Consider the following 25,435-nt stretch of genomic DNA (forward strand, 5'->3'; position numbering starts at 1 on the left):
TGTCAATTAAAACAAAAGTATCAAGTAAACAAAATAAAAACTAGTAATTGATACAGTGTAAAGTTTGCTATTAGTTTATTATTGGTTTATAACAAATTTTAGTTGGTTTAATTAATCAACCTATATATTGTGACATTTGGTTATATTGGCTCAAGTATTTATAAATAGTAAGAAACTAATTTTAAAAAATTTTAATAATGACATCAGTTACAAAATAACAATGTTTTGATTAAATCGTATTGTATTTTAAGTCAGAGATGAATCCTGCGTATTTTGGTATTGCTTGTAAATTTTTTCTAAAATAGAAAAAACTGATATAAAAGTCATAAAAAGAATTGATTGTGGCTTTTTAACATTTTAAAAACAGCTGAAAAGCCCCTTCACTTCAAAGCTCATGTCATTAGCCAGTGTTTCATGTTTTATGATAATTTGTTTAATAGCATAATAAACCTTTTTTTAAAAGCGTTTAGCTTAGAGTAAAAACATTTCATTAGAAAGTTTATAAAGAAGGTTAAGAAATGAAACTACTGTTTAAACTATTCTAATCAAGTCTAAATTTAGGTTTAAGTTTTTAGATTTTTATTGGGCAGATTCAGATTATTTTATATTAAGTTGAATAAAGTTACATTTTATTAATAATTTCAGCAACATGAGAGAAAAAAATTTTACATATATTACTTTTAATTCGTACAATAATAATAATAATAAATATTGTATAAAAAATAACTTTGTTATGTTTTCTACTATTAAATTTATGTATTAAACTTAAAGTTTATTAAAACAACTGTTTATGTTGTTGCTTATAAAGATAATTGTACAAATTGTTTTAAAAACATTTACATTCATTGTAAAAAATACACTTTTTAACTATATAATATCTTTTGATATTTAAAAAAAAAAAATTTCTTATAGTACACAATTGTTCAAAGCAATTTCTCACTTTATTTCAGCATATTTTTTAAACGTTTTCAAAAATCTAAAAAGTACTGGTCAAGTTGTCACAAAAACAAAATAGATATTGTCAAGAATAATTTGCAATTGCACCTCTTTCCTGCCCACAAGTGTATATATAAATATATAATACTAAACAACAAAATAATGACTAGAATTCCACTGAAATTGTAAACAGTAATAACTTCATTCGGACTCTATGAAAATCTTTTCTTCTTTGAGAATACATTTCCTTATATTTCATTGTATGACATTGTATAACATCTAAATTTGATTTAATTCTCTTAGAAAGTTATGACCTGCTATGTTACATTATTGTTTTAGTTAAATTGAACAAGAGTTCAATATTAGGCTACATATAGAAAAAAGTTTTAGCATTTTTAATAGCAATATAATCGATTGGCTCACCTTTATAATCTTGGTTTCTTTCGAGACATCTGTCTAATTTTGTATATTCACTCTATAAGTTTTTTTAGTTTTAATTAATGTTTCCTACTTTTCATCTGAGGCTGACAAGTTTGTGTTGCATGAAGATAAACAAATTTATTCTGTTTATTGCCATTTGAGATTATTTTTGTTGCACTATTGTCCATGTCCATCAAAATTTAATCAAAAAGCTTCTATTACTATTTTATTATTATTCGTATTTAATAATAGTAATAACAAGCAGCAGTTCCAAAAAAGCTGTTAATAAGTTGTTGATAATCAATGTGTATGGCACAAATAATTGTAAATTATTGAAACTAATCAATATTGGCACAAAAGTTAAATTTTATTTCTCAGAAGCTTTCAAAATCTCTTGAATTGTCTTAATTCTTATCAAGCATTTACAACCAATTTCATATTAAAAATACCTTGGAAATCGACTATTTAAAAAAATGTAATCTTTCTTGATCCTTAAAAAAATGGAAGTAATGAGTCCCTACAAAGTCTCAAATCTCACTATTGAAGTATGTAAATCATTAGAAGTGGTCTTAGGTATAGTTTTCCCATACAGCTAATCAAAGAAAGAAGTTTGTGATAATGTACATTTAAATAAAGTAGCTGATTATTTTATTTAAAGTATCATTGGAAGTTTTATAATTTTTTATTTATATTAATTATATAAGATTTTTTTATATAAGTAAAATAAAAAAGTAAAAATTATAAAAAAGATTTAATATTATAACCGATGACTTTAAACAGTGATGGTCTCTTTAATAAACTTTATATAAGAATCATTAAAGTTAATTCACTCAAAAAAAAGAATGATTTTGTTGAGAAGAAAAAAAAAACTTTTTTTGAAAACCGTTTCAATTAAATATCTATGATCTTTACTCATGTTTTTATATTATTAAAACACATTTAATAAAGTAACAAGTCACTGCTAATAATTTTTTATAAAAATAATGATTAATAATATATATATTTTTTTATATTTATATATGTATTTTTTATAATAAATGTCTTTAAATAAAAACAAATTATATCAACTTTTTCAATAAACTTAATTATTTTTATTTCGTTATTATGTTACTGTGAAGAACTGTTAAGAATTTTTTTTTTTAACTTTTAAATGTGCACATTTACTGGCATTAAACAATTGTTTGGTATTAAACAAGCATTCTATGTAAGTTGTTACTTTATTTAAAAAGGGTTTTGCATAATATTATATTATAAAAACATTAGTAAAGATAAAAGAAGTTATTTATTCCAAATGTAATCTAGAGAATCTTAATTGTTTATAATTTATTTTAGTCAAGTTTTAGTTTTAGTTTTTTTATTTTAGTTTTAATTAAGTTATTTTTATTTTATTTTATTTTATTTTTTTTTTGCAAAGATTTATTTGCTTCTTTAAGGATAAGTTTTTATCAAAGTTTCTTCATATTTAAGTTAAGATTTTTTCAGCATGTTTTTAAAATGTATTCAAATTTTTAAACCATATTAACGCCCATGGTCAAGTTTTCAAAATCAAATAGTATTTGCATGCCTTCCTGGCCAAGCCTGGCTTTAGATCTATGCTTGATATTTCCATAATAAAAGTCATTTGCTCAATCAGCTAAATATGCTCACTGATGCCACATTACTTTCCTTTCTTACAAATACAATTTATATTATACTAAAAATCTCAAGTATTCATACTAAAAATTGCTTACTTTTATTTTTATATAACAAAAGAATGTATAATAAAACATTGAATATTATGCATTTTGTAAATAATATTGCCAAAAAATAATATTTTTTAAATAGTCTTTTATTTTGTTCTACTTTATTAAAGTTAAAAAATTAGTGCGAAAATATTTATTCTATAGCATGGATAAACTTTCTCATAATGTTTTAGTGTTTGCTTTGAATGTTTTGATTCATTAAATCTGGCAAAGGATAAAAATTATAATTTTTTTGAAATTTTCACTTTTTATTGATAAATTTACCTGCTTATGTCTAATTTACTTTTTTTAATTATTGTTTTAGTTTTTTTTTGAATGCTCTTGTCATAATGAAGTAAATGTTATCTCTGCTGATGCAGCTCTAGAAGGTAAAATTGTAAAATATGAAATAATTGTTATGTATATATATATATATATATATATATATATATATATATATATATATATATATATATATATATATATATATATATTTAAACATGTAAACACTCGCCTATATTTAGTTTTTTTATAAGTTTGTATTACAATGCAAACAGCAAATACAAGGATAATAACTTGATTGCACTAAATACTTTTTTGATCAGGTAATCAAGTATAATAATTATTGAAAACCTATGATTGTATCTTTTGCGTATGTGTCTTTTTTTTGAACCTGAATTGTGCTTCACCAACACAATTCAGCACAGTACCATAAAGAGTTATTCAATGTTATTGTTATGTAAGAGTTTTTGAATTAATTGGGTGCTAATTATTAGAATTAGCACCCTACTAATTCATTAATTATATGTTAAATAATAAATTAGTTTTTGCTGATTTTATGTTCTAATGATTGTGGCTTTTCCCTAATTAATTAAAAGCAAAATTTAAATAATGGAAACTTAATAAGTATTTTATATACTTCACTTTCAGTTTGCCCTATCTGTCTCTGCCTTAACATCAAGCAAAAATGTACTATTGAAGTTGATTTTTTAAAGGCTTTTTTTAGTACTGCCATCCATCCTGTCATTGAATGAAGAGGAAACGGTCTACAATCCAAGGCATTTTTAGCCAAAACAACCCTACTACTATGCCTCTCACAACCAAATACTTTTTGATATCCAAATAATTGTTTGTGAATAAATTTGATTTTAAAAAGAAACATACTTGAACAGCAACTTACAATATTTTGTTTTTTTAACCCTGTTTATTGCCTTGAATTCCTATTATGTAGCTGTTGGTAACTTTAAAGAATTTTTTCGATTGTTTAACTGTATTTAGTTATTCCAAGCTACCTATTAATTTCTTCATTAGTAGGTATTTTTAGAGATGTCTGTATTGACCCTGTTCGTTGCCTTACGCCATTAACCTCTATTATGCAGCTGTTTTAAACTTTAATTTTTTTTTTTTTTAATTTTTATTTAAGGTATATTTAAATTTTACATTAGTAGGTATTATTAAAGGTATCTACTTTTTACAAAGTTTGCCAGACCAGCTTACTCATTTTTAGACTTAAAATCGACTGTTTCATTCTTACTATTAATGGTTATTATCCTTTGATTTGCAAATACTCCAATAGTTGCATGCTGGCCAAGGCATATACTTACATATCAACTTATCCTTTTGTTAGGAAATCAGCTTTGAATCCTCTGGCTATTTATTTGACTGTTCTTTGATCTTTTTTTTTTTTTTTAACATTTTTACCAACAAGGCTGCAAGCAACCACTATTTAAGTTGGAAGTTACTGGAAAAGAAAAGATGAAGTTTATAGAGCAAAATTACGATTGACAGACGACTTGCAAATTGTATGAATCAGAAAAGCAAGATCAAGGAAACAAAATCCAGAGAACTGATGTTTGAGGGAAAAAACAAATTAGAATTTTTGAAGTACTTAGGAACAGTCACAGTAAAGGATGATTGAATGACAAGTATCACGAGAATGAATTTTAGTAGATGGCACAAGAGGCGCTAGCTCTTTAGAGCAGTGCCCATTATAGTACTTGTTTTTATAAACTTTTTTTTTTCTTTTGTTAATTCATCTCCTTAAGGCCGAGAAGGCCACTACAGACCAGGAGGCTACTTAGTTGCAGTTGTAACCCTCTCTCAACTCTATAACTCCAAAACATGAACCGTGACAAACAAGGCCACTGCGTGGAGAAACAAGTTGAGCGTGGTACTACAAGGGATGTAGTGGGGATCAAACTCGGAACCTCTCACTTATGAAAGAACCACTCTACCATTACACCACTACAGCATTGCTACTTGCTACTTTTATAAACTTTGAGATTTCTTTGACCTCTCTAACTATTGTCTAATAAATGGTTATATAATTGACCAGTGACTAATCAATTGGGTCTTGATATCTTTACGTTCTTAAAATGAAAATTAAACCTATGTTGGACTACATAGACTGGATTGTGCCTATGGTAACAATTTTGAACCTTTATTACTTACACAACCCTACCAACAGTTCCAGAGTTGGTAATAAAAATGTAGAATGGTAATTAGATTGTGTAAACTGGATTGTATCTATGGTAACAATTTGGAACCTTTAATACTCACACCAACTGTTTCAGAGTTAGTAATTAGAATGTGTAGAATTAAAAAATAAGTCTTCCCGAATTAAGAAATTATTTGCCTGCTTGTTCAAAAATGATTTATCTCTGTAGCCTGTGCCGGAGAAGTGTTCAAATAAAGTTGTAGAACTGTATATTATTGCATAGTTGCTAAAATTTTAAATTAATTTAATTACTGACTAAGTTATTAACTTTATATTGTATTAAGTATATATATTGTATTAAGTATATATTATATTGTATTAACTGTATATTGTATTAAGTTATTATCTAATATTACTGTTAAGTTATTAATGTTTGAAATTTTTGTTTGTTAAAGACATTGATGAATGCAATAATACAAGTCGATGTCCTTGGACAAATTCTATATGTGAAAATACATTTGGATCTTATTTGTGCAAGTGTGAAAAAGGATGGGAGTTGGGTAAAGATGGTGCCAGCTGTGTTGGTGTGTGGCTTGTTGTTTAAAACATTTAATGCACATATTTTACAATATTTTTTTAGTTTATACTTCTAATATTTTTCAAATTTGAAATGTTGTTATCTCTCAAATTTTCTTTAAATGAAGAATAGTAATGATAATAATAGTTAATTTTGTTAAATGCATATTTAGTTTTAGTTTTAAAATAAAATTGTTTTATAACTTTGTTTATATTAATCTAAGTTTATTTTAATTTTAATAAGCAAATGAAAAATACCTTTATACCCTTATAATACATTTCTAAAGATGTCAATGAATGCACTTTCTTGCCACTTTTATGTTCTTGGAATAATGGAGTATGTCAAAATTTTAATGGCAGTTATTTGTGCACATGTCAAAGTGGATGGAAAATAGGTCAAGATAATGCAAGTTGTGTTGGTAAGTTGTTTATCAAAAAACCATTAGCTAACCCAATTTTGCTTTTATAGCTTTATTATTTATGCTTTTACTGAGTGTTTTTTTTTTAGATATTGATGAGTGTAGTGACTCTACTCGAAAAATATAATGATTTCTTTTTTTGAAGATTTTATTTATAATCATTTTAAAATTTGAAATGCAATAATTTTGAAGGTCTTTCAAAATGCATAAAATAATGAATAATAAACAAACAAAAAAAACAAAAAAGTTTAATTTTAAATATTTATAATCTTGATACATTTTTAGTTTTTCAATAGAAATACTACTTAAAATTTTATTTATTTATAAAGATATCAATGAATGTACTATTCTCCCACCACCGTGCACTTTGATTAATGAAGTGTGTCAAAATACTAATGGAAGTTATTTTTGCATGTGTGATATTGGGTGGAAATTAGGTCAAGATAATGCAAGCTGTGTCGGTGAGTCATTTTGAATCTAAAATTTGTACATATTTAACTAAAACTTGTTTTTGAAGGATAAAAAATTTATTATTATTATTTTTTTTTTTTGTAATCATCATTACTTTAGCTTTGTTTTTATCTTTGTTTTTACATTTGCACGGGTTTTGACAGTGCTACTTTCTGTGAAGTAGAAATATTAAACATTAAATGTTTAATTTCAAATTTAATTTGAAGTATTAATATTAAATATTAAAGTTTTTGCTATTTTCATCATTATTTTCTTGTGAAAAACAGAATTTTTAATTTAATTCTTGGTTGAAATAAAATAAGTCAATAAAAATATATGCAGTTCTTTTAGGTTAAATCATCTAATCAAAATTAACAAAAACTGTAGTTTGTCAGAGCTACATTGTTAATTGCATCAAATAAAGTAAAGATCATAGTTGCTTTGTTGTCTAAACATGTGTCAAACCATTTTTAGAGTACCTAATTTAAAAAGTTCCTAAAAAAACGTAGTTTTATAAAATTAATTTAAAATTTTATTTTATTAAATAAAGTTTTAAATTTTAGAGCAATTGAATTTTTTTTTTGCTATTAAAGTTGTGAATTATTGTGCTTTAAAAGTATTTTTAAAATTTTTTTAAACTTATTTTTTTTTTAATGTTAATCATCACCCTAAGGCTATTACAGTCGAGATAGGGACTGAAGCTTTTCTCTGAACATTTTTTATTATTATTTACTTATTGTTTCTTACTATCATTTAGTCTTCTTCCATGGTTGACAAATTTTTATAATGGGGTTATGTGCTTGTATGTTACCATGAAGTAAACGTTACTTTTTTTTCTAATATTCTGACAGAATTTTATTTTTAGAGTTGATCTCGGGAGTTTTTATTTTTACTTGTACTTGAGTTAAAACTTTTTTTATAAATAACTGGCTGCAAAAAGTCTTTTTCACCTCTATTGGCATATACTGTCATTTTTCCTTTAGTTCAGTGTGCAGTTTAAATTGACTCTTGCATTTTTTTTCAAGGTTCTGTGAATAATTTATTAGTTTGGAGCAGATCATAGTTCACTCAACTTATCTGGTTCAACCAAATACAGAACTTACGTTTTGATATATAATTATTTTTTGTGATGAAGGGGCATTCATAAAGTATGTACCTTAGTGCATACTTTATGAAGACTTTATTTGTGTACATACTTTATAAAGCAAGGATTTAGGACAAGTTTTTCAAATCATTAAGAACTTTGGGATTTTTTTTTTATATAACAGTATTAATTTTTTTAAACTTGTGAAATTCAAAGCTTTTGTTTAAAAAGTTTTTGGAGATATAGAAAACAAGAGATATTCAAATCCTATATGGGGTAATTAATTAGTAATAATATTAACAACAATTTATCAATGTATTTGTTTTATATTTACTTATATAATAGTTTATAAGATAACTTCAATAATTTCAATCAGTTACCTTGATTTTTTTTTTCTTTTTTTTCTAGAAAACACATCTCAAATATCTGCAATCATTGGTTCGACTCTTGGATCTGTTATAGTACTTGTTATAGTTGTTGTTATTGCACTATGGATTCGAAAGACAAAATTAAATCTCCAAGAAACAGTTCTCAATCCTGATATATACAGTTTAGAGTGAGTAAATTTTTAATGCATTTATTATTATTATTGTTGTTATTATTATTGTTATTATTATTATTATTATTATTATTAATATTAATATTAATATTATTAGTAAAAACTTATTTGAAAATTTTGAAAAATAGAAACTTTGGATTTTATTTTGTTGTTCTTTATATCCTAAATAATTTTGTTATTTATTGAACTTTTAATGCAATTATTTCTTTTTTTGTGTTTCCTTTTTTGTTATTAAAATCATTTATGAGCAGTAATAACAGTCCAAAAAATATACAAGTATACCTAAATAATATTTAAATACAATAAAGTGCACATCTAAAAAGTTTTTAAGTGTACATTTAAGTTTTTTTTTCAAACCTAAATAGTAATTTTTTTAAACATTGTTTTTTTGAGGAAGTATATAGAGTATATAAGATTTGGAACTTGAACCTTTTTTATAAAATAATTACAAAAAAATTTTTTTCAATGAAATGGTTTCAATGAGCTTGAATCATATCTAAAAGTAAGATGGATTGATCAAACTTTCAACTTTTATGTGCTTGTATTGTATGCCTATTTTCAATTTTGTGTATGTTAGTGAAAGACAGAAAAAGTTTATCTTGGAGAGAGGTTGTGCAAAGATCAAAGTTAATATTTGTAATTTTTTACAATAGTTGTATAAGGTATCGCGCATAAGGTACTTTGACATGTATAAGGTACCTTGGGATGTGGGTAGCATTGACATGTATTAGATTAAATATTTTTACCAGTCACCTGTTGATTATTGTTTAAATTATTTTTAATAGATTTTGTAGCCAGATGTTAAATGAAAAAATATAACTATTTTTATCCACATAATAGTAAGTGTAAATAACAATATTATACGAGGGCATAAATTAAACTAATTTCTAGTTTTAGTCCAAAGAAAAATAAAACCATACTATAATATCATTTTACTTGCGTTTTTATGATGTTGTTTCTAAATATTAAGCTTTTTTTTTTAAATGCATATTTTAGTTTTGGGGTAACATTGACAGGAATGCTAAGTCACCCCATGGGCCAAGAATCAAGCAAAAGTTGGCAGAATGTCTTACATCTGATGAATCTTTCACAATAACATGAAATAAAATCAAGCAAGCAAACCCTAAATTAAAAATATAACTCTGAAAAAAAATGTACCAATACATCAAATTTCAACAGATCTAAACACTGACACTTGCAAAAAGTTAAAGTCCACACCCAACAATGTTGCATAATATTAGTAAGAACAAAATATCAAAACTTCTTGTTGTTTCCTAAATTAAACCAAACACTAAAAAATTTGTAACAAAGAAATCCAACAAAAATTACATCACTGCAGATTTCATCGTAATCAAATATTGAGTCATTAATGTAATGTGGAACTAAATAGTTTGACAATTCTTAGAGAGAAAACTTTTAATCATAAGTTACCATACTTTTTTATATTTTTAAGTAGACACCATCAGAACTGAAGCCAATGGATATCTTTTAAATAATAATATAATATTACATTTTCATTGCAATTTTACAACTATTTAATGCTGCTTATTTTTAAAATGAAAATGCAGGTTGGTGCTAATATATATTGAAAATATTTTCTCTATTTTATTTTTCAAAATTCCAATAATAATGTTACCCCTCATAATGTAACTTTAAAATTTGCAGCTACTACTGCTAATGTTTCCCCATATAGGGGTAACATTGACATTTGAAACCCAAAAAAAAATTATCTATCAGTTATACTAGATAACTAATTAAGTTCTTCATCAGTTTATGGCAGCAATATCATTGGTAAACACATAGAAATATTGCATACCAAATTTGGTTTGGCACAGCTTTAAAAAAAAAAATTTTTAAAGATGTGTTAATGTTACCCCATTTTACCTTTTTCAATGAGAATTACTCTTGCCAAAAAGAGATTAAGAGTTTAAATTCCTCAATTTTTTCAAAACTTTAAAAAAAATCTTTACAAATAAGTTTTTTATTGTTATTAATTTTATTATAGCTTTTTTTATCTTAAATTTTTGATATAATAATTCATTGGCATTTTAATTTTTATCAACATTAAATCAAAAACTTTTTAAATAAATAATATTTTGTAAAATTATTAATAATTATAAAGATTGTAAAGTTTATTATTTTAGAAACTATATGGGTTATGAAAAATTGCCAGTAGACAAATGGGAAATTTCTCCAACCTGCATAAGTCTTGATAAAAAAATAGGGGAAGGAGCATTTGGTAATGTCTTTATAGCAAAGATTAGTTCAAATATTCTTGCTAAAACTTGTTATGCCACTAAAACTGAAATGGTTTTTTCTGATACCAAAGCATCTTGTGTTAATGTTGCGGTAAAACTTTTAAAAGGTAACTATAATGTTCTATAATGTAGGTATGTTTTATTTTTAGTTATTTTTTCTACTTTATCATTATTGAGTGTTTTGTATGTTGTTATGTGTATTTTGTGTATTACTTATATTTTATATACTTATATTTTTGTTATTTTTTTAAAGAGTGTAATATTTATGTTATACAAAATGTTTAATTTACATTTGAGGCATAAAAAATATTGCTTAAGAACAGAATAAAAAATAAACAAGCTTGTTTAACACTCAACACCAAAAAGTACCATATAGTTGATACAAACTTTTTTTAAGCATGTCAAAGACAAAAACAATTTTAGCAATGCAACATTGTTATCTATTATGTATGCTATTTCGTTTTCAAACATAAATTCTAGGATTTTTAGAAATGTTGAAAAAAATTGACTGTATTAGGAGACAGTAATAAACATTTTATTCAACTACAAATAAGTTCAAGGGACTGCATACTTGAAAAAAATTCAACATAAGATGTTCTTAAGGAGAAACCATGTTAGAATTTTCAAATTAAATAAAAATGTTCAAAACCAATCAAAAACCTCTAAAAACGTGTTTGTGCTAGGTATATAGGAGGCTCAAGAAACCATTCTTTTAAAATCAAAATTAGGAAAATATAAAATAAAGAGAAAAATAATATCTTATAACATATAAAGAAAAAACTCAAAATAAATGTAAAGGCCTTGTGTTGAATAGCTAAACAAACGTAATCAAGCTGTATGCATAACTTAATCTGATAAGAAAAAGCATTGTTACTTATGATGGATTTAGTTAAGGCCGAGACAAAAGATAGGCTTATTAGAGTAATTAGATAGACAGAAGATTAGATGGAAGATTAGATATAAGGTTTAATAGAGTAATATTTACAAAATACTTGCAAAAAAGAAGAAAGCAAAATAAATAAAGCTGATAATTTATTTTGAAAAGGTGTCAAATGAAAGATTTGAATAGAACAAACATGTTTAAGTGAAAATATTGTGTATAAACAAAGGTGGAGATGATTCACAGTAACTAAGATAAATGAGTAAGCTTCCTAACCTGTATTGGTTATTAAATCTCAGTGAAGCAAGATGGTTTTTTCTTCTGCTGTGCTAGCTGAGATGGTAAAGGCTTATGGACATTTTGGGGTTTAGTTGGTATCAAGTTATTGAAACAAAATATTATTTGGTAATAAAAATCTTGTTTGTTTTCAAAAACAGTGGGTTGTAAAAATTTTAAGAGTTTTGCCAATGTGGATCTTATTGAGAAATAAAGTTCATATATCATTTATCTAAGATTTCTTTGGCTTAATAAACCACTCATTAAAAATATATTATGATTTCCTGATTTCCTAATTTTTTCTCCTGATTTTTGTACAGTTGCTTTACAAAATCCCATTTTTTTAAAGCTAAAACTGAAATAAATATAATTTTGTGAAGAATACATTTTTGAAAAAGTTTTTCTTTTTATTTGAAAATGATGTTAGCATCAAATGTTTGTTCCATTCAAATCTTTCATTTGACACCTTCTCAAAATAAATTATCAGCTTTATTTATTTTGCTTTCTTCTTTTTTGCAAGTATTTTACACTTTAAGACAACTTTTTAATATTACTCTATTAAGCCTTATATCTAATCTTTTATCTATCTAATCTTTTATCTATCTAATTACTCTAATAAGCCTATCTTTTGTCTTGTCCTTAACTAAATCCATCATAACTAACAATGCTTTTTCTTATCAGTAAATAGAGATTTTTAAGAGATTTTTAATGATTGTTTCCTTTTAGTATTTAAAAATATCAAATGTAGCTTTAATTTTAATTAACAAAGTAATTTTGTATATAACAGTAAGTTTGTATAGCATTTCTAAGAACTTGAATAATGGTGATTGATTTATGCTATCCTATAATCAAATGCATGTGTTTTTTTTTGTGCATTGTTCTTTACTTCTTTAACTATTTAATGTCAAAAATTTTATTGTTTATGTATATGTATATACAGTGGTTTTCATAAATTTAGACGCACTCATATTTGAGAACAGAAATTTTTAGTTTTTTAACGATAAAACAATAGCAAAAAAGGTTTCATTTTAGTTTTTTTCGATTTATTAGATAAATACATATAAAATACAAAATTTTAAAAAAATATACAAAAAAAATTATTCATAAATTTAGACACACGATACATTAGGAGGCGTAATTTATGAATCAATCAATATTTTGTGTATCCGCCATTTACTTTAATACAACTAAGAACTCTTTTAGGCATAGACTCAACAAGATTTTTGCACATCGCTTCTGGGACCCTATACCAGGTCTCCTTAAGGATGTCCTTCAGCTGACCAAGTGTAGAAATTAGAACCTTAGCCAAATCACGGTCAATCCAGGCCCAAATGTTTTCAATCGGGTTCAAATTAGGTGAGTATGGAGGCCATGGTATTATCTTGATATTATTATTGTTGAACCACTCCTTTGTATAGTATGCAGTTGTGCAGTAGTGCCATCTTGTTGAAGTTTCCATGGTTTTTCTTTGAGCATAAGCAGGTAAATTCATGGAATGAGGTTGTTTTCCAGTACTTCTATGTATATTCTGAAGTTGATTATTCAGTGTATATTCTGGAGTTGATTCTTCAGTGTATGTTAGGCACATACCAAGACCTTTGTAATTGAAGCATGACCAGATTCCTATCAAGCCTCCTCCACTTTGTACAGTTGGTCTAATGTACCTGGTGTAATGTTTTTCGTGAGCCATTTTTTTGACTGTTATGTTAGATTTGCGATTGATAAGCTCAAAGTTACTCTCATCACTCTACATAATGTTTTTCCATTGTTCTATTGTCCAATACCTTCTTTCACGACACCATTTTAGTCTCCTTTGTTTATCATATGGACGCAGGAGCGGTTTCTTTAAAGCAGAGTAGACTCCAATCTTGTATTTGTTAAGTATTCGGCGGGCTGTGCTTTGAGAAATAGATGTATTTCGCATTGTTTTGAATTCTGTGGTCAATTCTTTGTAACGGATTCTTGGATTAGCTCTGACAGCTCTAAAAAGGGCACTATCGTCTTTTCTGGTGTTTGAAAAGGGTCTACCTGGCCTCGTTTTCTCGCTAGCACCACCAGTGTGAAGAAAGTTTTGCTTCATTGTCCGAATGCATTTCTCAGAAACTCCAATTGACCTGGCAATTTCTCTATTACTTTTGGCTCCTTCTTTGATGTAAGCAAAAATTAGCCATCTTTCACCTTGAGTGATAAGTCTTTTGCCCATTTTGCGCGTCTTTTTAGTGCAAAACTAACTTAACTTTTGTTTATTTATTAAATAATGGTTAAGTAATTCCAGGTAAGTCATATTTATATAAGGTTTTTTAACAAAATCAATAAATTTAGCCCTATTAATTAAAAATATGGGGAAAAAAAATTAAGGTAATAGAGTTTCACTTCCTCTATTAAATTATATATCAAACTTAAAAAGCGGTAGCGCTTTTATTTTTATTTTAAGTATTTTCTTACAAAACAAATTTATTCTTTGTGGCTGGTGAGCCCCGACTTCTTCCAATGTACACTACAACGACAAAACGGAAAACGACAAAAATTAGGCTATCCCGCTGGATGTGGTTACGGCGCTCAATAACCTAATGGCTACGCTAACACTCACACACACGTTCATTCGGAAGCTCCACAATGCACGTCGGATCAGCGCTCGCTGACTATGTGCTCGGATCTAAAATCTCACTCCATAGCACATCATTCCACATCAGCACGGGGCAGTAGCTCTTTTGACTAAGAGCGATGGCTTGTGGCCTACGGTGACTAATGTGTGCATTCGATCAATTGAAATCCATTCTGTAGGTCGTACGTCTGGCTCTGATGTGCTAGCTCATAAGCGCAAGGAGTGAGTGTGTTTAGCTTTCTATTCACCCGATTTGAAAGTGAACGAAAACATAACGAGACCAGGCGAGACGACCAAACGGTACATACTAATGCACTACACCATCACACCTATAGACATCAACAGTCTCTAAAATCAGTATATCAAATATTTGTTCTTTATTATATACTTTTGTTCGTAATCTTTTTTTGACCTTATCCTTGTATATTTATTCAGATTTGTGTTATTACGTGTGAATGAGACCGCATATTTGTGAGAAGCAAAAGAGCGCGGAAGAAAAAAAAAAAAATTTTTTTTCACAAAATTACGTATTAGCGTATTTTTATAACAAATGTATTCTTGGTTTGTATGTACTGAACTATACCACTAGATAAGTTTAGACATATCACAATCTCATAAGGTTTTTTGTCTCTTTTTTGTTTCTATCTAGTTTTCTTGATCTGACGTCGCTAAGTTAGTTTGTTGTGGTTTGCACTATACAGTGTTCACTAACGTTCGTTAGGTCGTTTTGTCAACAATATTGTTTTTAAACGTTACGTTTTTCAGTGGTTATAAGCTATTAGTAAAAAATTGCATTTATTGTCTCATCTGTTTATTTTTTTCACTATTCTCTGCCTACTGATTATATGTCTGTATTTTTTTATCTCTGGCTAAGCATTTTTTAATTTATCTGAGTCTGTTTTGTGTGATAGCTTTTGTCTCTACTTATCAGGCAAGATTTATATTTCTCATACTATTGGAGTCACCAGATTTTCTACCATATTTTCAACTAACTACTTTTATACTAACGACAAACATTCTTAGTTTCGATGATAATGAGTGATATTTACTTATTATATTTATAAGACACATTTCAGCCATAAAAGAAGCGGTAAGTTACTCATAATTATTAATTTCTATTTTCTATTTGCTTTGTGTTATTTCTATACATTAAATTGTTTATTTTTATACATACGCATACATGCATGTGTACACGTTTGTCTTTTCTAATGTAAGTGTACATGATATTTATATGTATTAACATATTTGCTTATATTCACACCACGCGCATCCCTTACCACCCTCATGAGATCTCTAAGAATGTTGGAGCTGTATTAAAAACTGGGATAGGGATTGGGATTTTTGGCTTGTGTAGTGTATTCCTGTTATATTGCAGTATTGACTAGCATGACGTAGAGTGCAGGCGGTGAGATCTGTTGCAAGGACACGCCCCTGACGAGTGGCGTTAGTGCAGGTCTCGGGCTCTCCGAAACGTCATTGGTGATCGCAGTGCATTCCTGAGGAGGGGGATCACCATTATCCACTACTTAATTCTGATTGGTTACCATGGCACCAACATTTCTTTACCTCTTATACCCACGTATTATAGCGCTTTTTGAGCTGTATATTATGAATTTGTTACATTAACGACATTTATATACTTTTATCTCACACAGGTTATTATCAGTTTTCAGTTTGTTATCTAGAGTTTAGACCATATATAGTAGCACATTTACTAGCCTATTTTTTCTTTTTATATTGCTCGTACTTATATTTTTTATCATTTTACTTTATATTTTGTTATCTACTTATTTTATTGTTTTTGTACGGTGCGATAATTTTAGCCATGGTTGCCTTTAATGAACCAGCGGATCGATATTGACTTGTTCACTCATAGACCATTGTTTTATCATTTGTTTAGTATGACTAGAGCGTGAGTTATTGTTCACCTAATCTCTGAGTCCTAAAATATTCTTCCTCCTACAAAATAGTCTTTACATTCGTTTATGATTCTCACCCAATGACATCATCTACAATCTACTTCTATTTTCACATCTCCCAGATCTACGTGACTGGACGGCTCCGTTGGTCACTTTTTGCGACCATTGTGTCGCATAAACAAACAAAATATTAATGCTAGTTTTAATATTTTTATGTAGACTTAAATACAGAACTATTTTTTTATTTGATTTGCTATATATATGTATTACATATATGTAAGTATATATATTACATATATGTAAGAACTTAGTCCAGTTTCAAGCCCCATCAAGAAGAGGCAACGTGGCAATTTATGAAGCACCCTTGAGCAAACAGTCGCATACCTCTAAAAAACCACATCATAGGGGGCTTCAAATTTCTTGAATCTACTGCTAAAAAACAGAGAGTGAGGATTGGTTTAATTGCTGTAAAGCTTAAAGACCTATGAAGCAAAACATTGAACTTTCCGCATGTATCTGATCAAGCCATTTGTGCAAAACTAGCAAAACTTTTGAAAGACTACGAGCGCTGCAGAAAAAAACAAAATTTCGATTCATTAAATGGGCAATTTGACATGACCAAGATGAAAGGCAAATGTTTGTGCAAAGAGGATGAGAACAAACTGCAAATTGAGAGCAAAGGTCGCGTTGGTTATTTCACTGGCAAACCTGCTAGTTCCAATACCATCTACCTATCTAAATGAAAGAGGGTATCCACACTTACCAGCTTAGCGCTACCTGATTGTTCTGAAAGTAGCACAGACTCATCTGAGAACAGTACAGATAGTCCTTTAGAGGATGACAATTGCCAGCACACCACAGCTGCTCCGTGGTGTGCTGGTGGTTGTCATCCTCTGCCCTGTGTCCAAAGCCCTTACCAGAAAACCGCCAGCTTTCTGGTGAGGGTATTGAAATCCCAACCCCATGTCAATCAGCAATCCACAAAGCTATCTACACGAGAACTGCTCAGGTGAAGAAACACTTGGTGAGCACGCTTCATCTGGAGAAGTGGAGCAAACACTTTGAAGGCAATCATATTAAGGGCTTTGAATATCAGGCTGTGGTCCTCAAGAATGAATCTTAAGAATTAAGTTGACTGCGCTAAAATTAAAAGATGGGAATCTTTTAATTTTAGCGGATCTCAAACAAATTTCTGCGATTCAAAAATTTGAACCGCAGAAGTACTCCAGGATGTGTTAGAGGAGTTCAACCTGTCGGGATCAGTTGTCATGATTGTTGCCGACACAACAAACGTGCGAGAAGACAGGAGTTTTTGTTGTGCTGCAGCAAATGTTTGAAGAGAAAGGTCACCCCAATAGCAAAAGGTCACTCATGCCATTCTAGCCCTTCTTGCGTTTATTCTGATGCCAGGAATCCGGATCAGTTTGCGTAAACTCTGTTCATTCATTTCTTACTCATGGGCTGGCTATTGGTTCAGCAGTCACTTGTTCCGCGTTGAAGGTTTTAACGAATTATCTGAAGCTCTGAATGACTACCCAAAAGCTCTTAATTTCTTGAAAACCCGCTGGAAAACAGATGACTCTCCAATCAACATTGCCCGAAGCAACCAGTGCTGCAAGCGTGCCATCAATGTTATGCAAGAACTACACGACTCCTGCAGCAATGAGGGCAGCCTCCCGCTGAGATTCATCCTCTCTAATGACATTATCGTGATTGTTTGGCTTCCTTGTGCATTAAATGATCCTATATAATGTTGTATGCATGTGACTCTACATCTTGTGTTCAATTTTGTATCTGCGCACTGTGACTTCAAAAATTTGGCCTAGAAGCTAATAAATAAAATTCTTAAAATCATTTTGTATGTTAGGTGTTTTTTATCAAATGCCTTGAATGTGAGGTGTTTTTTATCAAATGCCTTGAATGTAGTATTTTATTTAATCATAAATGAAAGCTCATCAAATTATGATACAGGGAAACGAGATTGTATAAAAGTCATCACCCTAATATATATATATATAAATATTTATATATATATATATATATATATATATATATATACATATATATATAAATACATATATGTATATATATATATGTATATATATATATATATATATATATATATATATATATATATATATATATATATATATATAAATACATATATGTGTGTGTGTGTGTATATATATATATATATATATATATATTTGGGATTTTCAAAAAAAGTGACTTTTTAAGCTTAAAAAACCATACCCCCAAATTTAGAGCAAATATATAAAAAATGAGCCTCGCAAAGTTTGACTACTTTCTGTTCACTTTTGACTTTCTCAAGCTAATAATTTTGGAGAAAATTGACTGAAAAGTGGTTGTTTTCGGGCGTTTTGAGGAAGGGGCCAATTTTTTTTAATTTTTTTTTCTGCTTTATATATATAGGCCTATATTTTTGTTTAAAAATATATGGTTTTTTCCTTACTAATCAAAAGTCTATGTTTCTTGATACTAAAAATCATGAAAATTGGTTTGTAAAATATTTATTTTTTGTTATGCCTAATGTTATATACGTATTATTTCGTGTATATTCTGATAGTTCAAAATTTAAGTTTTTTTAATAAATACAGGTTAGTACATACAATAAACAATAAAAAGGAGAGAAGCAACTTAGGTAAATAAAAATGGATTTTTTTGTTATAAAAGAGGCAAAACCAGCTATATCAGGTATAAACATTTTTATTAATATTAGAATTATAATGAGTCATTAGTTGCTAAAAAATTTATTTTATTTATAAAATATAAATTTTTCTAATTAGATATACAACTTCCAACAGGCTTGGATATACTTCAACATTTAATATATAACCAACAATGTCGATCTGTATCAATATCAAGTATTATTGCTTGTCCCCCTAAAAAAAATTTTTCTAGATGTTCGGAGAGTTGTTGTGAATGTATTTTGTCTAAAATCAAGAGGCCCTGGATTAAATCTGGATTTGATGTGTTAACTGATTTAAGTTTAGTTAAAAAACTTTTTAAATTGCATAAGTCCTATTCCAACTTGAAAAAAAATGCAAAAAGGGGAAATAGTGGTTCTTGAAGATCAGGAAAATGAAAGAAAGTTTGTTATTGGTTCAGAGGATATTAAATATAGAAAAAAGGTATTCAATACTTTTAATTAATTACTTTAGCTCTTTCTCAAGCTCTGTTAATTCTTTTTTCCACTAATTTTAAAATTAAAAACTAAAACTACAAGATTGAAGATCTAAAATTTCTTGAAGATCAGGAAAATGAAAGAAAGTTTGTTATTGGTTCAGAGGATATTAAATATAGAAAAAAGGTATTCAATACTTTTAATTAATTACTTTAGCTCTTTCTCAAGCTCTGTTAATTCTTTTTTCCACTAATTTTAAAATTAAAAACTAAAACTACATTTCTTCTGTTAATTAGGCAAAAGAAAGCATCAGGAAGAAAAATCGTTTACAGCCTAAGATTTTGAGAGATAATGTACCCAACGTTGAACTTATAGACACAATTCTAAGCGATGATTCTTCAATTGAATCTGATTTCGAGCCAGGTGATTGGTATCATATAGAAGTCTCTGAAAACCCAGACACAGTAATTGCAAAAATTCCAAAAGATGTTTTTGCTGGTAATGTTTTGCTTACTGCTACAGCCTGTGATATATCACCAAATGTTTTACAGAAGGTAACAAATGCAATTCTATATCAATCAGGTGTTGATCTTAAAGAAGTTAAAAGCAGTCAATCTACCGCATATAGAAAAATGAAAAAAGAAAATGAAAACATGGCAAAAATTTCAAAAGAAGATGTTAAAGCAGCCATAGACGCATCTCCATATCCATGTATAATTCATTTTGATGGGAAGACCTTGTTTGAGCTAAATAAAGGAAAAATGTTAAAGAGGGATAGAATGGCTGTTTTAGTTAGCATTAATGGACAGACTTACCTACTTGGAGTACCTCCACTAGCGTCATCCACTGGTGAAGATCAGTTCTTAGGTGTAATGAACTTAATTAAGGAGTATCAACTTATGTCAAAAACTAGAGGAATATGCTTTGATACAACATCATCCAACACTGGGACGAATAAAGGATCAGTTTCCAGAATATCTCAAGAACTGGATAAGTATCTCCTCCAAATAGCATGTAGGCATCATGTGACTAAATTAAGAATGCTTCACTTTTGGAAATTAGTGACCAATGAAGAAACTAGTGGACCTGATAATCCTCTTTTCAAAAAGCTTAAAAATATTTTTGAAGAACCTAATTTTAACTATAATTCAGTTCTACTGTTACGGTTTGATTGGAATAAGGTTAAAAGCAGTTTTTTAGAAAAGGCAGCTATGAAGTCATTAACATTTTGCAAAGCATACGTTAGTAAACCAGGTATTATAAGAGATGATAGAAGTGAGCTTGCAGAATTAGTTGTCACGTATTTATCTCCTATAACATATAAAGTAAGAAAAACTGGTGCTATTCATCATGCAAGATTTTTAGGAAAAGCAATTTATTATCTAAAGCTTCGGCTTTTATCCAATCAACTTACATTTGTTCAGGAAAATGATAAACTAAAAATTGAAATTAAGCTTATTACAGAATTTATTGTTTGCTTTTATGCAAAATGGTATCTACAATCTGAGGATGTCATCAAAGCTCCTTTTCTTGACATTACAGCGATAAATCAAATGCATCTGTACAAGAAGGTATGTACAAACCCAATAGCTGTCGATGCTGTATTAGAGTCTCAGTATAAACACTGTTGGTATTTGGATTCAACAATGATACCTTTAGCTTTGCTAGATGATGAGTTAGCATCAGAGGAGAAGGCAAAAATTGCATCAGCAATTCTGTCATTTGATATGCCTAGCTCTGACTATTATAAGCCTGAGAATAAAGTAAAGCAAGATATCAAGGAAATTTATAAAATGAATACAAAAATAGGGAAAAAACCACCATCCTTGTCTGCCTTGGTTGATGTTTTTTCTTACCTGATTTTTGACATGATTGGGTTTGATAAGCAACGAGTTCAAGACTGGCTCTCACTTCCACCAAACTATTGGCATACTCAGTCATGCTTCAAAAGTTTTCAAAAATATGCGGAAACTTTGATTTTTGTAAATGACCATTCAGAACGGTCAATAGGTATGATGGGGCAGTATATTCATAGATATTCTGATGAAACTGAAAAGCACAACAGATTGCTAACTGTGGACAAAGTTCGATCTGTATTCAGATCACAAGAACAAAAATCCGGTACAATTTCAAAGATTAAGTTTAATGATGGACTTGGTGTGATGCGAAAAAAGATAAAGAGTTAAACTTGATTATTATTAGATTTGTAAATTTTTTTTCTGTTATAAAACTTGAATATAAATTTATAATTTTATTTATTCTTGCTCATTTTGATTTTTCAATATAGATAAATAGTGTTTTTTTCAATATAGATAAACAACATTGCTGAGGTCACAACCAACAACTGTTCATTCTTTCTGGCAAAATGAAGTTGGTTGCTCCCTCTGGTATGTCTTGGGAATAGTTAGAGAGGCCTTGTGGGTATATGTTAATACACACAAGGCTTATAAATAAATATATATATATATATATATATATGTATATATATATATATATATATATATATATATATATATATATATATATATATATATATATATATATATATATATATATATAAATCTAACTTTAACTACAAAAATTCTGATTTTCAATACCACCAAACATAGGTTTTTGAGAAGTAGGAAGAAAACCATATATTTTTAAACAAAAATATAGGCCTATATACATATAGCATAAAAAAAAAAATTTGAAAAAAAAAAAAATTACCCCTCCCTCAAGGCGCCCGAAAATTACCACTTTTCGGTCAATTTTCCCCTAAATTTTTAACTTGAGGGGGGGAAAAAAGTGATCGGACAGCGCTCAAACTTTGCGAGGCTCATTTTTTATACATTTGCCCCAAATTTAGGGGGTATGGTTTTTTAGATTTGAAAATTCACTTTTTTTGAATACCCCTAATATATATATATTTTTTTTTTTTTTTTTTTTTTTTTTTTTGTTAATTTACCTCCCCAAGGCCCATAAGGCCACTACAGACGAGGAGGCTACTTAATTGTGGTTATAACCCTCTCTCGACTCTATAACTCCAAAACACGAAACTTGACGAACAAGGCCGCTGCGCGGAGAAACAAGTTGAGCTTGGTACTACCAGGGACGTGGTGGGGATCAAACTCGGAACCTCTCGCTTATGAAGCGAGCGCTCTACCACTACACCACTACCGCATATAAATACATATATGTATATGTATATATATATATATATATATATATATATATATATATATATATATATATATATATATATATATATATATATATATATATATATATAAAAGTGGCAAATTAAATGATTCTCAATTGAACTTTCGGCAATAAAAATTAAAACATTAAAAAAATATAGTTGCTAAAATCTCCTATTGTAAAAAAATAACAACTACAACTTTACCAAATTTTACTACAAATTTATTTTATTTTTATAACTTTTACGTTTTTACTTTTTTTTTATTAAAGGGCATTTCAAAAGAGTTTTCACTGGAAAACATAGTTTAATAATAAATTCAATCAGAACAATTTTTTATTTAAAAAATTAAAGCAAAATAAGTTTAAACATTAGAGCTATCACTATCACTTTTTTTTCCAAATCTGATATTGTTAATACAGAAAGGTTCAAAATAAAATTTGCATCAGCAGATTTTGTTCCCAATAGCAGCAGGAAGCTTTCTTATTTTATCTTTCTTATTTTACCATGCATCCAAAATAGGGTTTGCATAAGTGCAAATTGGCTTAAGTGCGCAAAAAAAATTTGCAAAGATTTGCATCAGTGCAAACTGTCATAAATGCAATGCAATTACAAAAACTAGAACGAGTGCGAAATGGCATAAGTGCGTCAAACAAATTTGGCAAAGTTTGCACTTATGTTAAAATATGCAAGATTGCACTTATGCCAGTTTGTACTTATGCCAATTCACACTTATTCAGTCGTCCCCTCATAAGCGTCTTATACATTTATGTATTCTGCAATAGTTATATCTCTTGTAAAAAGTTTTTTCCTCATTTTCAAATAATATTTACCTAACAAGTTTTTTACTTTGTAAAAATATAATTTTTTAAAACAATCCAATCAACAAAAATTTCGTCTACATCACATCCCCCTTTTTTTAAGTGATCTTAAAAATGTGAAACCCTTTCTGCTATTTCTTTATCATCAAGTATAATCCCAGGGTTCGTCATCTAAAAAGAAATGTCTAACATTAAAAATTAAATTAAAGAATAAATGAGATACCTTAATATTTTTGAAATGCAAATCCATACCATTTGTTACTCCAACTATTCATTATATCAGTATAAATGTGTTGCACTGATTCATTAGTTTTATTAAAATTTTGAAAAGTAATGTTTTGATAAATGAAATTGCCCTCAAATATTTTTTCAATTAAATTTTTTTAGTTTGTTAAAATAGTTAGCTTTGTTGGAATATTGCCCAAAGAACTATTCAAGAGAGCTTAAAGTTTTTCTATTGTCCAATTAAATTGTTGCACCCTGCAGACACCTTTTACTAGATTATGTAAATCTTGCTTTCTAAACCTTTAAAAACCTCTTTACCTCAGCTTTTTTTTGATGGCAAAGGTTCTGTTTGGCTAAAAGACTCTATAAAAAATATATGCACCATAATTATCTAAAGCTATTTTCATTGCATTCCATTTATGATATAGCCAGTGATAAAAGTTTCAATTCTCGTGAAGGTTTTGACGAATGTTCATAAAGACAATGTAACTTTAGTAAGAAGTGTTCACATTTTTCAAATACATTAAATTTTCCATCTTTTAATTCGTGATCAAGACGATGGTTGAAACATTGTATTACTTGAAGCCATAGAGATTTTTTTTTTTGTAAAACTCCTAAACCTAAGTGAACACCAAGACTTACGCTTGCTCTGTCTACATTTAACTCTAATAGTTTTTTATTTATGTCAGTTATGTCAAATCATGCGTATGCTTGTTTGAGACAAATTTGTAAACCACAAGCATTACCATTGTCGTGGCTTTTAACTGATAAAAGTTTATTGCATGGCTGCCCTCAAACAAATACAATAAGGGACACTGCTCTAAAAGCTAGCATCTTTTGTGCCACCTACTAAAATTCATTCTCATGTTACTTGTCATTCAATTAAGTCTCATCCTTTTACTATGACTGTTCCTAAGTGCTCCAAAAACTCTTATTTGCTCTATTTTATAGTTTTTTTCCTCTAACACCAGTTCTTTGAAATTAGCTTACTTTATGTTGCTTTCCTCCATATTATTCAAATAATTTGCAATCTTTTGAGTCGTCTATCAATTGTTATGTTGCTCTATAAATTTCATCTTTTCTATTTCAGTAACTTCCAACTCTAATTGTGGTTGCTTGCAGCTTTGTTAAAGCAAAGAGGATGGATAAAAAAAAAATTTCCTTAAATTTTTTTTGTATAACATTAGGTACTTGAATCTTGTGTTTCTAATTTTTTTTCCTGTATTTGTATTTACCTTACTATTAGCTATATACAAATACAAAATACAGGTTAATACAGCTGTTTATTTAGCTAGATTAACAGCTGTTTCATACCAGAAATATATTATACAAGTAAGTTGTAAGGGTTTTAGCAAAATTAGTTATATTTAATTTTTATGATCCATAAAAGTTCAAGGTTTTTCAAGTAGCTGAAAATTTAAAGACCAGAACATTTACAGGAATCTTCAATTTCCAATCACTTACTTCGCCCCTTGTACCTATAGGTGTTTTTGTGTGTGTATATATATATATATATATATATATAT

The 25,435-nt window shown here is 28.3% G+C and overlaps 2 protein-coding genes across 18 annotated transcripts in view; both read left to right on the forward strand.

Moving 5' to 3' along the window:
• The window catches only part of LOC136082398 (fibrillin-2-like), a 150,798-nt gene that overhangs the window by 107,415 nt on the left and 17,948 nt on the right, over positions 1 to 25,435 (forward strand). For all 17 annotated transcript variants that reach the window (XM_065801587.1, XM_065801590.1, XM_065801602.1 and 14 more), the window contains 6 exons: positions 3,403 to 3,466; positions 5,970 to 6,098; positions 6,378 to 6,509; positions 6,839 to 6,970; positions 8,452 to 8,599; positions 10,747 to 10,967. In XM_065801587.1, the coding sequence (XP_065657659.1) occupies positions 3,403 to 3,466; positions 5,970 to 6,098; positions 6,378 to 6,509; positions 6,839 to 6,970; positions 8,452 to 8,599; positions 10,747 to 10,967 (826 nt within the window). The remainder of the gene's footprint in view (positions 1 to 3,402; positions 3,467 to 5,969; positions 6,099 to 6,377; positions 6,510 to 6,838; positions 6,971 to 8,451; positions 8,600 to 10,746; positions 10,968 to 25,435) is intronic.
• LOC136082397 (uncharacterized) lies at positions 19,226 to 21,953 on the forward strand. Its single transcript, XM_065801586.1, has 2 exons — positions 19,226 to 19,871; positions 19,982 to 21,953. Exon 2 carries the CDS (start codon positions 20,318 to 20,320, stop codon positions 21,869 to 21,871), a length of 1,554 nt encoding a protein of 517 aa, XP_065657658.1. The 5' UTR covers positions 19,226 to 19,871; positions 19,982 to 20,317; the 3' UTR covers positions 21,872 to 21,953.

The sequence above is a fragment of the Hydra vulgaris genome, chromosome 07 (genome assembly GCF_038396675.1).
Source record: "Hydra vulgaris chromosome 07, alternate assembly HydraT2T_AEP".
Lineage (NCBI taxonomy): Eukaryota > Metazoa > Cnidaria > Hydrozoa > Anthoathecata > Hydridae > Hydra > Hydra vulgaris.